Source organism: Acanthopagrus latus, chromosome 5 (genome assembly GCF_904848185.1).
Source record: "Acanthopagrus latus isolate v.2019 chromosome 5, fAcaLat1.1, whole genome shotgun sequence".
Lineage (NCBI taxonomy): Eukaryota > Metazoa > Chordata > Actinopteri > Spariformes > Sparidae > Acanthopagrus > Acanthopagrus latus.
The window spans coordinates 10,568,356-10,581,776 of NC_051043.1; the positions used below are offsets into that span (position 1 = coordinate 10,568,356).

The 13,421-nt window shown below is 40.6% G+C and overlaps 1 protein-coding gene across 4 annotated transcripts in view; it reads right to left on the reverse strand.

Annotated features, from left to right (window-relative positions):
* The window catches only part of LOC119019884 (DNA repair protein XRCC4-like), a 25,184-nt gene continuing 11,763 nt past the window's right edge, over window positions 1-13,421 (reverse strand). For 3 of the 4 annotated variants that reach the window (XM_037098832.1, XM_037098834.1, XM_037098830.1), the window contains 5 exons: window positions 9,760-9,926; window positions 8,991-9,155; window positions 7,615-7,715; window positions 4,215-4,347; window positions 1-1,032 (listed from right to left, as the gene is read on the reverse strand). In XM_037098832.1, coding sequence (XP_036954727.1) covers window positions 4,223-4,347; window positions 7,615-7,715; window positions 8,991-9,155; window positions 9,760-9,926 — 558 coding nt within the window. In that variant the 3' untranslated portion in view covers window positions 1-1,032; window positions 4,215-4,222. The other variant, XM_037098831.1, reaches the window with a different exon arrangement.

The following is a 13,421-nucleotide window of genomic DNA, read 5'->3' on the forward strand; positions in this document are numbered from 1 at the left end:
GACAATTCACAAAGTTTATTTACCCCAAAAACAAAATCATTTACAATAGTTCATATATTAAAATATGAATTTATCTTTTCTGTATTTTTAATACATTCTCAATCAAATTTATTTCAAATGAAACCAAATAAAATGAAGACATTTGGAATGTCTTTAAAAATATATATATAAGTCTGGAACACACCAATGAGTGAAATTCTCAGAACAGCCTCCCGATTTTACACTTTTTTTTCTCTCCTCCGTCACACTTTGCCATGTGCTCATCTGTTGTGTATTCTTAGAAACTGATCTGGACTTCCCTTTAATGTTGTATTGATGGGATGTATGGAGGAGAGAGTGTGACATTCCTGTGGGGATTACTAAACCAGCAAGCGTGTGCTGTCGGATTATCCTGGCGGCCGCCCGTTGACTTCAGCCGACATGTAGGTATCATCAGCATTATAAAAGACACCATGAGGGTCCACAAGTCAAAGGTAGAATGGTCAGATAAAGACCCTCAAAAGTCTCCATCGGTTCATTACTGTCAGTGTGAAGACACACTGTGATGACCTCAGGACCTAAAGCTGGTAGCAGAGGTAAAGGAAGAGGTGAGGAGGTGAAGACGATGAGAGACAACATAACTCTATTAACCCTCCGCAAACACCCCTCAGGTAGGCCATAGAACATCTACAGAATGAAGGGCAGCTGAAAAATGAGAGAAACAAGGGGGAAGGTCAAATTATTGTTCACAAATTGCTAGTTTGGAAAAGTTAAATGAAAGAGATGGCGCATAGTTTATTTTCATAATGAAAAGAGGGAGGAAAACATCAGCGAGACATGATGAATAAGCAGCAACAAAGCAGCTTGGTTGGTGACACCCTGTTTTCTGGGTGTAGCCTGCAGTCCCTCAGTAGTTGTTACTCTTTCTCCAGTCTCACACAGAGCCAGGGCCAAGGGGCTTGGCAGACAAATTTGAGCTCAGGGCGAAATTGATTCCACAATCCTGGTCCAGATTCTCAAACATGTTCCCCAAGTTTTGTGCAGCGACACTTCCTGAGAAAACAATGGAGGGCGTTAAGTCCCTGTTATCACATGACCACTAACACATCAGGGCAAAGTCTTGACAGCAGCAGTGATGGGTGCATCCATTTGGTGGCAATTGGGGAGAGATAACGTCATTACTTGTTCGTGTTTTGATTTATGGAAGCTGGGAGACAAGCAGCAAGCGTCTCGTGAGAGCTGTGGCAGGTAATTGTCACAGCTAAAGCAAACCAGATGGCAGTTACATGCTCTGGCTTTCTGAAAAACTTCTTGCACAATCTGGGACAAAATCTGGCATCAAATCTGGGGACAACTCCAGGACACTGTTGCCTGGTTGTCACTGTTTTGGTTGTATGTAACGAGCTGAGGGTTGACTAGCTCAGAGTTGCAAGGATCAAGAGAGGCTTAACCATTATCATGTTGACCACAAAAGCTTTAGGTTTAGGGGTCTAATCATGCTCATGATGCGCTCTGGACGTCATCGATTCGTTGAGGAGGGTGGGGACAAAGCAGGGACAAACCTTGGTAAAGAAAGACGGGAAATGGAAGAGAGGGAAAAAGTAATGTAATATAAGATTTGAACTTATAAAACAAACATCACATCATAAATATTTGATCCCTCAATATGGAAACATTCTTTATGTAATACAGTTCAACTGCAATGATCCAGTGAGAGCGGTTCACACTCTCTCTCATGAGCACCAAAAATGTCTGTAAATTATTCATAATTACCAAAAGTTTTGCAGTTTGTCTTTTGGACTGTCAGAGCTTCAGTCTTAACATGACTGCGATGGCTGTAATATCAATCCTCTGGGGCGACACTAATAGCACTTTTCTAAAGTATACATTTTTTGGCCTTTTGGCTTTATTGACAGAACAGCTGAAGACGTGTCAGGAAACAGGTTGAGAGGGGAGTGACAAGCAGCAAAGGGCCCCAAGCAGGGACTCGAATCTGGGGCCGCTGCAGCGAGGACAAAGCCTCTGTACATGGGACACCTGCTCTATCCACTGAGCTAAACAGCGCCCCCTAATAGCACTATTCTGTAACCAGAAACACAAGTTTTCGCTCTGAAATCTCGCGAGATATAAGTTGGTGGAAACGCGAGTCAGAGCTGGAGAGAAGAGTTGTAGTTTACCTGGTGGAACTGCCGGCAAGATTTAATTTTCAGTCATGGCTGCATGTGGCTGAATTTGACAACCAAGATGAGGCAACAACTGTAACAACTCACCTTCCCTAAGATTTTAGGGTAAGACTTTTTGAGCACAACTAGTGTTTCTGGTTACAAAAAGGATCTCACTCTTAAATTAAAACAGTCAAACTTTGGAGGAAGCTTTCTGCTCCCTTATTGTCAGAAACTTAGACTGTTAGTGGCAAAAACAAGAACTTTATAATGGATGTAGATTTGCCCAAAAGTATTACCTGTATACTGCAACCATTGTTGCATGTTGCAGCTGCCAGCTGAGGTCATCTACTGGACCAGTTCCAGCACTTTTGGTAGGTATGAATCATTTGCACAGCAAATTGGACCAGGTTTGAAAATGTACAGATCCTCCTGTTTGAAATGCTTTCTGAAGCACAGCATGTCATTAAGCCAGAATCCAAGGTGTTTATGAGAAGACACTTGGAATTCAGTTGCGCTGAATATCAAATGTTCCACCCAATAAGTTTTTGTTAGTTGTTTAGAGAGAGAAAATGTTGTACATGTTTTCTTTGGAACCCAAAAGTTGTTGCTGTCATGGTGAGTGGGACCAAGCAACACTAGACACTGCAGTAATTTTTAGTTTTGTTTACGAGCAGGCCAACACCCACATGAAAGCAGTTGGCAGATGTTATAAGGTTTGAAAGAATTCTCTAGAGGAGTTTATCAATTCACCAAAAGTAGCACATATTGACTGGCAGCGAGATTAAAAATTGAAGGTTGATATTACTGTCCCGATGCAAGCACCGAATCTGGAGATGTTAATATTACTGTGGCGCTAAACATGCACATTTTTGTATTGTCTGACCATAGGTACTATATCTACGTGTAGTGTAATATTGCTTTTCAGACTTTTTTTTGCAACACTTGCATATAAACAAGATACAATGCAGCCCATCTGAAGTCATAAGAAGGAGCAGCACAAGAAGCTCTAGCAGTGAGTCAGGACAGTATGAGAAAACATGCAGCTGTTGAATGTAGACAGACCTCACAACATTGTATGTTTGAGCCGGATGCTCAGGAGACAGCTCTGAAAATCCAAACAGTAACAGAAGTTGATTAATCTCCTAAACTCTGTCAGACCCACCAGTGAGTTCATTTATAAAATCATGTTCACACTCAGAAATATATTCCAAATATACTCCCAATGGTTAAAAGCAAAGGTAAAGAAGTGAAATGTCAGATATAATACGATTAATCATTATGTTTGCTGAGTTTGTAACAACATATATTTTTTTAAAAAGTCTTGTTATCTGCCCAACCTATTTATCAGCAGGAGAGAGCAACTATTTTTTGGCATCTGGACACCAGGTCCACATCTAAGACCACTGCTGTGGTCAGGGCAGCAGGAGGAGGACTGTATGTCCCTGATGAGTAATGCAATCGATACTATTAGATGAAGAAAACCAGCGAATTAATTGTGTAGAAATGTGCGGAGCCCAGAGCGAACTGTGTTGGATTCTGGGAAGTGTGCGTGTGTGGTTTTGTCTCTGACACCAATGATGACGACAAACTGATGATTCAGCTTCCTTTAATGGCAGGATTGGAAGATTAAAAAATTCAGTAGGCTGCCCCACATCTGTTACTGGGGTGGTTTTTAGATGTTTGAATGCAGAAATTAAAATGTAGACATGAATGAAATTTGTGGAAAATTAGAAAAAAGAATGGTTCACACGCCCATAAAACTAAGCTTGAAATGATTTCCCTAGCATTGTTGTGAGACTCTGGTTTTGGGCCACATGAAACAGCTCATTACTGAACTGAAAGAATACTGGATACATTAGACATCTGTATTGTAATGTTCTCTTCATTTCTCTTGAATTAGCATCTTTTAAGTTCTCCTATAACTTCTTAAGTTTTGTCAATATGTTGCTACTGTATGTGACTCCAAAAAACAGCATCATGAACTAAACATGCAAGTAATCTAGGGAAAGCACCGGGAGGAACAGCTATGATAACAAATATGGTGTTGCTTGTGTTGGTTATCTGACTGACCTCCGATTTTACTCCCGCTCGCAAGACTCTGGGCTCAGGGTGTGAAGTAACTTCCGCTTTCGTCTCGGTTGTTCATCTTCATCATCAGAAAAAGTCCGGTCCAAAGAGATGCCCTGGCACACCAGATTACGACCTGCGTATAATAAATACAGCACACAAACAGACAAACAAACATAGAACCGTTCAGAAGACAACATAGACCCCAAAATTATTCAAATAATTTGAATAATAACCTAATGACAATAAAAGTGTTGTAAGTAACCAAGCTCAATTACAATGTATTTTAAACGGGGGTGCTGAGAGGGGTACTGTAAACCTTAGATAATCCGTTCAATAGGAAAATATTACTACATAATAACCATGTTAATGCTTAATCCAAATGTTTCTGGTTGGATAAAAATACTTTCTCTGTGTGTCAGCATGTGAGGGTAATGTTAGGTGACGATAATGTATTTCCAAAAGAGACAGAAACATGATGGTAGAAAACAAAACTGATCCATGGACAACTTGCCTTGAAGACATTAAAAGGTTCTTTTTTTGCTTTTTACTGCTTCGGGAAATTCTCCTAAGAGTGACCTTTGACTGATGGACTGCAAGTTATTCAAATACCTCTAAACTGCCTTTAAGTGCCTGCATGCCAGTGCCTTGTGTTGTTCCACATTTTGGGCGATTAGGTGGTTCCGTCACCGAAGCCCAAATTCTCCATCTTCATTGCTTCTCAATCAGTGTCATTTGTGGCACATTTGTGGCAGTTTAAGGGTTAACATTGCCTCAGATGACCTTTGTTGACCCTGAACAAGTCCACACCAAACGTCATGTGATTAGATATCTGGCATTCCACACAAGCCCGGTCACACTCGGATGCAATCATTTATATACGGACAGAGATACCATCACACCTGTTTGCCCCTTAACACTGCTGCTAGCTTATTTCAAAGATCAACAGATTGAGCATTTATGATAAAAAGAAAACACTTAAAAGATCTGATCAGTTGCCTGATGAGAAGATAAAACTTTTACTTTAAATGGTGAAATTAATGCTACTATGGATATTTTGAGTATAATGAATGAAGAGAGAATAAGGCATATTCTGTCATTTTTATACACCTATTTCTTTTGTCTTAGCATACACACCTTCTCAGATTCTCCCTTGTCTCTTCAATCACACAGACTCTCCCCTTTAATTTCATTCCTCCATCACTACCTCCTTTATCTTTAGTCACCTCATTGTGAGTGATATGCTTCCTATGTTGTCACGATCAGATCCTGGAGGGAACAAGTCAAAGGAGAGGGTCTCTTCTTTTCTCTCCAATTCTGCTGTCATTACTCTCTCTTATCTGGCCTCGGCAATATGAAAACATGCCCCGAGGCACAAGGGGTTAACTGAGGCCAAGCATGTCAAAGGGAAAATGTGTAGCCCACTATGTAGGCCAAGTTTGGGTGGATTTTCTAAATGTCAATACAGCATCAATTTGCTATTGTGCAAACAGTTTCTGATCTAGGTCAAACATTATTGAAGCCAAAATGGTTGAGACTCAGACTGAACACAACAAATGTCAGTGAGGTCTCAAATTCACCAGAGTTTAATTATAATGTGTGTTTACTAAATTAGCACACACATGTCATGTCATCTAAGAATTATGAAGGTGACTGTGAATTAATTGGCTGCTTTGGTGATCACACTAAGGTTGCACAATATAAACAAGAAGCCGTAACTAACCATTAGACTTCCATTAGCCTATTGTAAGAGCCACTGACATGAATATATGGCTTGTTTCCACTACAGTGCTTAAGGCCAAGAGAGAAACGCCAAGAGATTTGTTGGACAGCAGAATTTTTGTAAATACAATTATATCCCTTATGTTAAAAAGTTCAGAATATGGAGAAAATAGGGGGACACATCTACTAATACAGGGAGATAGGAGATAAGTGCCAGGTGATTTTCACTGACAATCTGAAAACACAAAAAAGCATTTTAGATCCCTTCTGGACTGCAAACAATAAAGTGTGTGAGCCAAGACCCCTACTGCTCAAACTACACCTTCCATCCATCTTCAACCGAGGCCAGGCTGGGAGAAAGAGCATGACGGTGAGGGAGTCCCTCCGTGCGTAAGTGGCTGAGAGACAATGTTGAAAATGAGAGCCAAACAAACAGAACCTGCTGAAGCCACTATAACGTCAACTTGTTTTGCAACTGTACTGTCCCATTGCGGAGGCTTGAATTTGGCACTGAGCACAAACACCGCCATTGAGAGAGCGATCAGTGGATTATCCCAGCAGATTGCAGCACTGTAACAGAAAGACGGGGGGGTCTGACTCAGCAGATGTGACATCACGCCTGCTCTGCATGATGCAGGAAGGGGAAGACCACCTCAAGGCGGGCTGTGCTGAAGCAATCACAGCAGACTTCACTGGGTGGGTTTATGACTCAATGGCGAGCATTTCCCAGAACCCGTCTACCCGAGGGTATACTCTCTGCTTGTGTGTGCTTTTAAGTTTATGTTAAAACCCCCCTGCTTACATAATCAATTACACTCAACTGTCAAGTTTATTGGACAGTAAAATTGGTTCGAGGAAAGCTTAAACTCAAGAGTCTGCATCAATACTGAGTCACATCTTGACCTATGACATCACAACTACCCGGAATGGGTGAAAATTTGCCATCTTCAAGGCAAGCACGCCCTGCTCCACCAAATAATAGCGCATGTGCAAGTTAGTGTAATTATTGGAGCACAGTGTGTGTGAGATGGTGTGTTCCTGTAATAGTAAATCTTTATAAAGGTGAAATATGAGAAATCAAATTAATTACACCAAGAGAGGAAACCTCTGAAGACTCATCTACTCCCACTACTTTTTGAAACTCTCACATCCTAATGTGTTCAACACTGAGCTCAACTGGCCTCCTCTTCTAACTGATACATGTCTTACCTTGTAGCTTTGTGTTTAAGCTTTGATAAGCAGCACTAGAATCATGATAATGTTGCCACCTGATCACAAATTGTAATTGGGCGAACACAATGATCAAATACGTGTTTGTTCACAAACACAAAACATAACTATTCTTGTCATATTATGAACAGCACTAATTAGGTTTTGCCTTACCCCTTGAGAAAAGTATGTTATTTCATCAGAGGGCAATGAAATGTTCTTGGTTATCATTATTAATACTGCTGTTGCATCATATTCTGACACAGGCAAGAATGAAAACATGTCAACTTTTATTACTCTTAATGATTTATTTTAAATACCAAATAATTGATTCCAAACAGGTTTGCTTCTAAAATGGGCTGAGGAGCAGTTTTCCCTCTGATGAAAATGTGGACTCACACTACTCACACACACACACACACACACACACACACACACACACACACACACACACACACACACACACACACACCTGTGATGAGGATAGTTGGCTCCTGAGATGGATGGAAGCTCTGAACGGTCTCCTCTCCTCTGTCCTGGCTGTCGTCCTCACCATGGGTTGTGTCATTGTCACTAAAAGGTTTGAGAGAAGAAGAAGAGAAAGTGTTAACCAGTGCTTTAGAAAATACAGCCTCTCCTTTTATAATACTTGCAAAACCTTTGGGTAGTCAGCTTTCAATTTTCTTATTTTATTGACCACAAGGGATGGTAGCAAAGCCAGACACAAGTAGCCATTATGAATAAAATATTCCATGCATACACCGTAGCCTGCGATGATGGAAGATGTAACACAGGCTTGTAAAGAAAAAAAAATAGTCTCAGTCTGTGTTGTGCAGAAGCAAAAGTGTGGGACACACACGCAGAAATGACAACACTGTGCTGACCTGTTTGGAAACAAAATTTGCAAGTATGCCACTAAAGGATTGTCCTGAATAGTTGGGTTTAATCCGCACACAAATTATAAGTGGTACACAGTAAATTAGCTAAATTAATTGCCACAAAATTAAATACGACACAGGTAGTGTTGTAAGACCCGAGCTGCAACAATCAGTCAATCGCCAGAAAATGGAACCTTTTTGATAACTGAAGATTTGTGATATCACCTTGGGCTCCAGGGAAAATGATGGGCATTGCCAAAGTTTTCTGACATGAATAGACCAAATATTGACTTAAGAAAATAAGCGGAAGATTAAAGGTGCAATATGTAGCATATCATCAGAGTAACTGCTAATTGCAGCTACAGTTAGTAGCACTTAGCTAGCCATGCAGCTAGAGATACTGGGAACTCAGGGACCAGGAGGCTAACACAGGAGCTTTGTACTGGGTAGCATGGGCTGGGTTTGCATGCTAATCTTCAAGACAATAGACATACATCATAATGTCAAAACTGCTATTACTTCACATTCTGGTGATGATTTTAGTCATTTTTTTTCGTTGTTAGTGGCAATAATCCTTTACCAACTGACTTTGATGCTTTGGTTTTATGTTTATTTTCAGGAAACATGTTGCTTGTGGATAATTGTTTTTGTGGCAGAGATACCTCATGATGAAATATTATATGAATTAAAATATAAATTACACTAATACACTGTATTTTGTAAATATCTGACATTTCCCTCTTAATTCAATGGACAAAACCATGGTTAGTCTGTACTTCAAGCTAGCACCTGGTAGCTAACATGTCATCAGACCCAGAAGTTCTTGTAATGACCACATATATTAATGAGCAGTTGATACCTAAGTACCATGCGATTTTAACAGCTTCAAAATAATTTTCTTGAAACTGTGTGGGGCAAAATGCCAATTTCTACACAACGTTGCTTTAAAGGAAGCCATGGCATGCCTGACCGTTGTCTCCCCTCCTCCTGTCTCTGCTGGTCATCCGTCTGTTGGAGCTGGCGGAGAACATCCTGCAAGCCTCGAATCTTGGCTTTCTTCTCGTTTAGCACCATGACAAAACGCGAGTACAGCTCCCTCTCCGACATCTCCTTATCCTGAACCTGCCTCTCCAGGCTGGTGAGAAGAACACACAGACACCACTGTATGTTCAAAAACATTCATGCAAGAAAATGGACTTCCACGTGTACACAGACAGATAGACAAATGCCTGTTTTAAAAGCTGAGTATTCTTGTTTGTTTGTCTTCCAAGGGTCTGGCTTCTATACGTGCCAACAGGAATGACTCTGATGCCTCCACCCTGTGCAAACACAAGTCAGCGAACAATGAACAATCAGATAAAACACTGTACAGAAAATGTTATTTGAGAAGAAGCATCAGGGAAACATAAAATGAAGGACATGCAAGTGAATCATCTGAAGTTAGTTCCAGAAATCACAAGCCGGGTCTGCAACATTGGGTGGAACCCTCGATGCTCTCAGAGGGGCGACCAGTGATGATGTCATACTGGGCGATTGTTGTGCGTAAGAACAGCTGGCAACTTGATTCAAAAAGCTAAGAGAGCTTGCATGCAAACAAGACAATCAAAAAAATAAAATACCGGCACTGAACATCTTAAGACAATTTTCCATTTCAACTTGACATTTGCTGTCAGTTCTTTTGTAAACACATTTGAATCCGTAGGAATGACACACAGGGCTCTTCTCCTCCTCATTCTTACTCTTGGAGGATTCTCTGGTGCTCCTCCTTCAGCCTGCGGTTTTCCTTCAACAGCTCGCAGTTATCCATCTCCAGATCCTTGCTGTGCTTCAGGGACTGGCCAATCATCTCCCTGTTCAGCTCAAGAGGGTCTGGAGCTGGCTGGAGCTCCACAGAACCCAAGTGCACCTGAAGAAAGGTGGAAAAGGAGAACGGAGGATCAAATAAGTTATACTTTTTAAATCAAATGAGAGTCAGTTCATATTTAAGGCATTTAGGCTGCAGGTTGGCTGGCTTCATTGTTCATCAGAAGTTGACAAGCTCAGCAATGCAGGAAGATATCAGTACTCAACTGTTCTTCCTCTGTATTGACAAGTGACAGTTAAAGTCGCTCATGACATGTGGTAAGCATAACCTCTGGGCGCCTCTCTTTGAGCTTGCCCGACTGGGAGGAGACATCAGGACAGATTTAAGGCTACATCTCCAGGCTGCTTCTAGAGTTCCTGGAGTTCTCCTGGCGGAGAGGCTGGGGGAAGTAGCACATTTGATAGCACTATCCTGACTAGAGTAAGGAGTGAGAAATCCAAAGCAAAGTTTTATGGCTTTAATAACCTGATGCTCACTTCATAAGCAGCTCCCAAATGCTGCTTACAGTAAAAAATGAGTAATAATTTGCACTTTAACGTCAACCTGAGAAGCGCTGCAATGTAGAGGTGAAATAAACCATTACATCACATTTTCTTTGAAGCGGGAGACTTTTTGAGATGGTGAGGTGTTTTCTTCTGTCTGCGAGAAACAGGTTGAGTTCACTGGTCAATAGTAAACTATGCAAGTGAGCACACAGTTTCCTCTCTGTTGATTCTTGTCAGTGACTCTTTGGAATCACAAGCAGGCTTCAGATAAAATAAAACATTCCTCATTTGGTTTGCATTTTGGCACAAAGTTACAGAGCAGGGCTGAGGCTGTACAGTGGACGACAGACAAATGCAGACATTTCTTAACGTTTAGTTGATGTGTTAAATTTTCTAAATTCCACTGGCGGCTTCCAATTTTTTCTAAATTCCACTGTAGCCCTCAAATTTTAAATAACCAAACTAGGACAAAATCCACAGCATATAGCTATAATTAAATATATCCCCAGGCAGAGAGATACCATTTGACCTGGAGTAAGTGTCTGCTCATCAAAGCTGCCACACCAAACATATTTTCAAATAGCCGCACAATCTGTCTTTGCCTGTTGCTACGGAGATGCTCCCATGCACACACACACAAACACGTGCACACAGAGGTGCTGCTCGTGATGAACTGGGAAACCAGAAGGTGATGAGGTGCTAAATCTTCACTGGGCTGCGTCGAGGTCGCAGACCCACTGTAATAAAGCCGCCATCTTCAAAAGCTCTCATAAAATACTTGTCATTTTTGTCCTGGGCCGATGCTGTCCTGGCAGGCCACACAGCTGTTTTCCCCTCCACTGGTGAACCTGAACATGTTTCAATGAGTGGACATTGGTTGCACATCGCTCCCACAGCTTTACTACCTGATCCTACCTGTCTGTTTCAATCAATCCTCTGTTCTTTCCCTAAATCATTTGTTTTCTCTTACTTTTTCTTCGACAATACTAACATTTCTGCAAAGTTTTGTGCATGAAATCCAACTACTATTTAATGAAACAAAGAGCAATTTTAATGATTACTAAGTATGTATGTTAACTTTCCAGTTAATAGCCCCAGTTTTTAAGTTTTTAAATTAGGAGAAACCACCTCTAATCATGAATAATTTGTGCCTTTCTGTAAATTTGGCATTTAACACAAATCATTAAGTACTTTCTTTACTTGTGCTCTGTGTCTACTGTTTGTTTCACCTGCTAACATTTAGCAGATGGAACACACTTGTTCACCTGATTTCATTAGCTACACTGAATTCCTAAAAGAAGAAGACAACATTTTATTGATGGATAACATGTCAGATTTTATAAACAGAGTAAATCCCGCAGCATTTGAAGAAAGTTGCCAGACTTCCTTAAAAATATTGTGAATTTTTGTGAATTGTTGAGTTAGGAAGTACTTTCTCCAAATTAATACAGTGATACGTATAACACCAAATTATATGTGATTTGTTTTCTTTGTATGGAAAACATCACGTCCATTAATCCCAGCAAAATGCATGTGTCTATTTGCATATAGAGCAAGGAAGCATAATAGGATCACCAAAAAATGAATGTTAACGTACACAGCCTATTTGACTCAAAGGGGGTTGCTAATTAGCTAAATGAAGTTATTGATCACTGTCAGCCACTTTAAAAAAATAATGGCTCCCTTTGGTGTCACTCCACAATAAAACTGATATCAATTATGAGATAATTCTGTAAAAATCTATTTGCAGTTACAGGCTTACTCAGTTCCAGTGCTGCCAATAACACCCCATTGGATCACATCAAGGAACACAATGATTCAACAAAAGTCCACTTAATAGGATCAGGACACAGATGAGACCACCCAGAATCTAAAGAGGTTTAGGTTCCCAAGAACTCATAAAAAATCTAGAGCAACATCGGGATGTCACAGTGATCCGATGCAGGCTCCTCTCAGGGATTTAGAGGAAATCTCTGTGACACAAGTTGACATAGCTGTGATTCAATGTTTGTGCAAGATGGTCCACCATTAATAAGAAACAGTGAGACCAGTGCAGGTAGAGGCTCAGTAAGAATGGCTGATGTTTGACTTGGTCATTATTGTAAATTTAAACAGAGTGGATGTCATCATGTCTGTATAGATCTAATAAATGAATGTAAAAACGTACATACTACAGTAGACTATACATTAGTATCTACGTGCACACATGCAGAGCTGCACAATTATTAAAGTTTGACAACTGTAAAAGTTTTGATCCTTTGTCAAACCTCCAATCCTTCTGCACCTCTAACCTTTCCTCTACCTTTTGCTAGCTGTGTCTAAATCTCCGCTGTACTTCCAGAGGAAAGTCATTTGGCAATAAATCAGCCACATGCAAAAGGATAATGTGAAGGTGTTAAACTTTGACATGCTGAGTGTGCCAATATTTGCACATTTTAAAGAATGCTATAATGTCCTACATTTACACACAAGTCTCACTCCATTATAAAGACAGGGACATTGTCATCAAAGTTTTACCCACTGACACGGTTTAAGACCATAAATCTTCCTGACCAGCGCGTTAACATGGTATTACTGGTGTAAGACACCAGATACAGAGATCTAAACTGCTGGGAGTGAAACCCTTATTTACTGGATTAACATTGGAAATGACACTCAGCTGCTGTTTATGTGTTCTGCTCCTTCTTTTAAGTACCATAGGTTGCGTGTTTCACTGTCTTTACTTTAAGGGTTTCTGAGAAGACTTACTGCAGTAAACATGAAATTCCAGATCAACAAAAGTTTACCTTTAGTTCACGGTGCAGCATGGAAAGAGGAAGGATGCAACAAACAAGACATACATCTGAAAATATGGGCAAGCGGCTCAGTGATAGAAAGTAATGAGGGCTTTTTTTGTTTTTATTGATTTAAGTCCCTTGTTGAGAGATAGGAAAGGGCTGAAAAGCTCCCTTTATTTTCCTGCTTCTCTCCTGAGACACAGAGATAAAGTTAAAGGTCAGTCTGCACAGTGCTGCCAGGCTCTGCCAAGGTGTGGGAGGTCAGACTGTTTGTC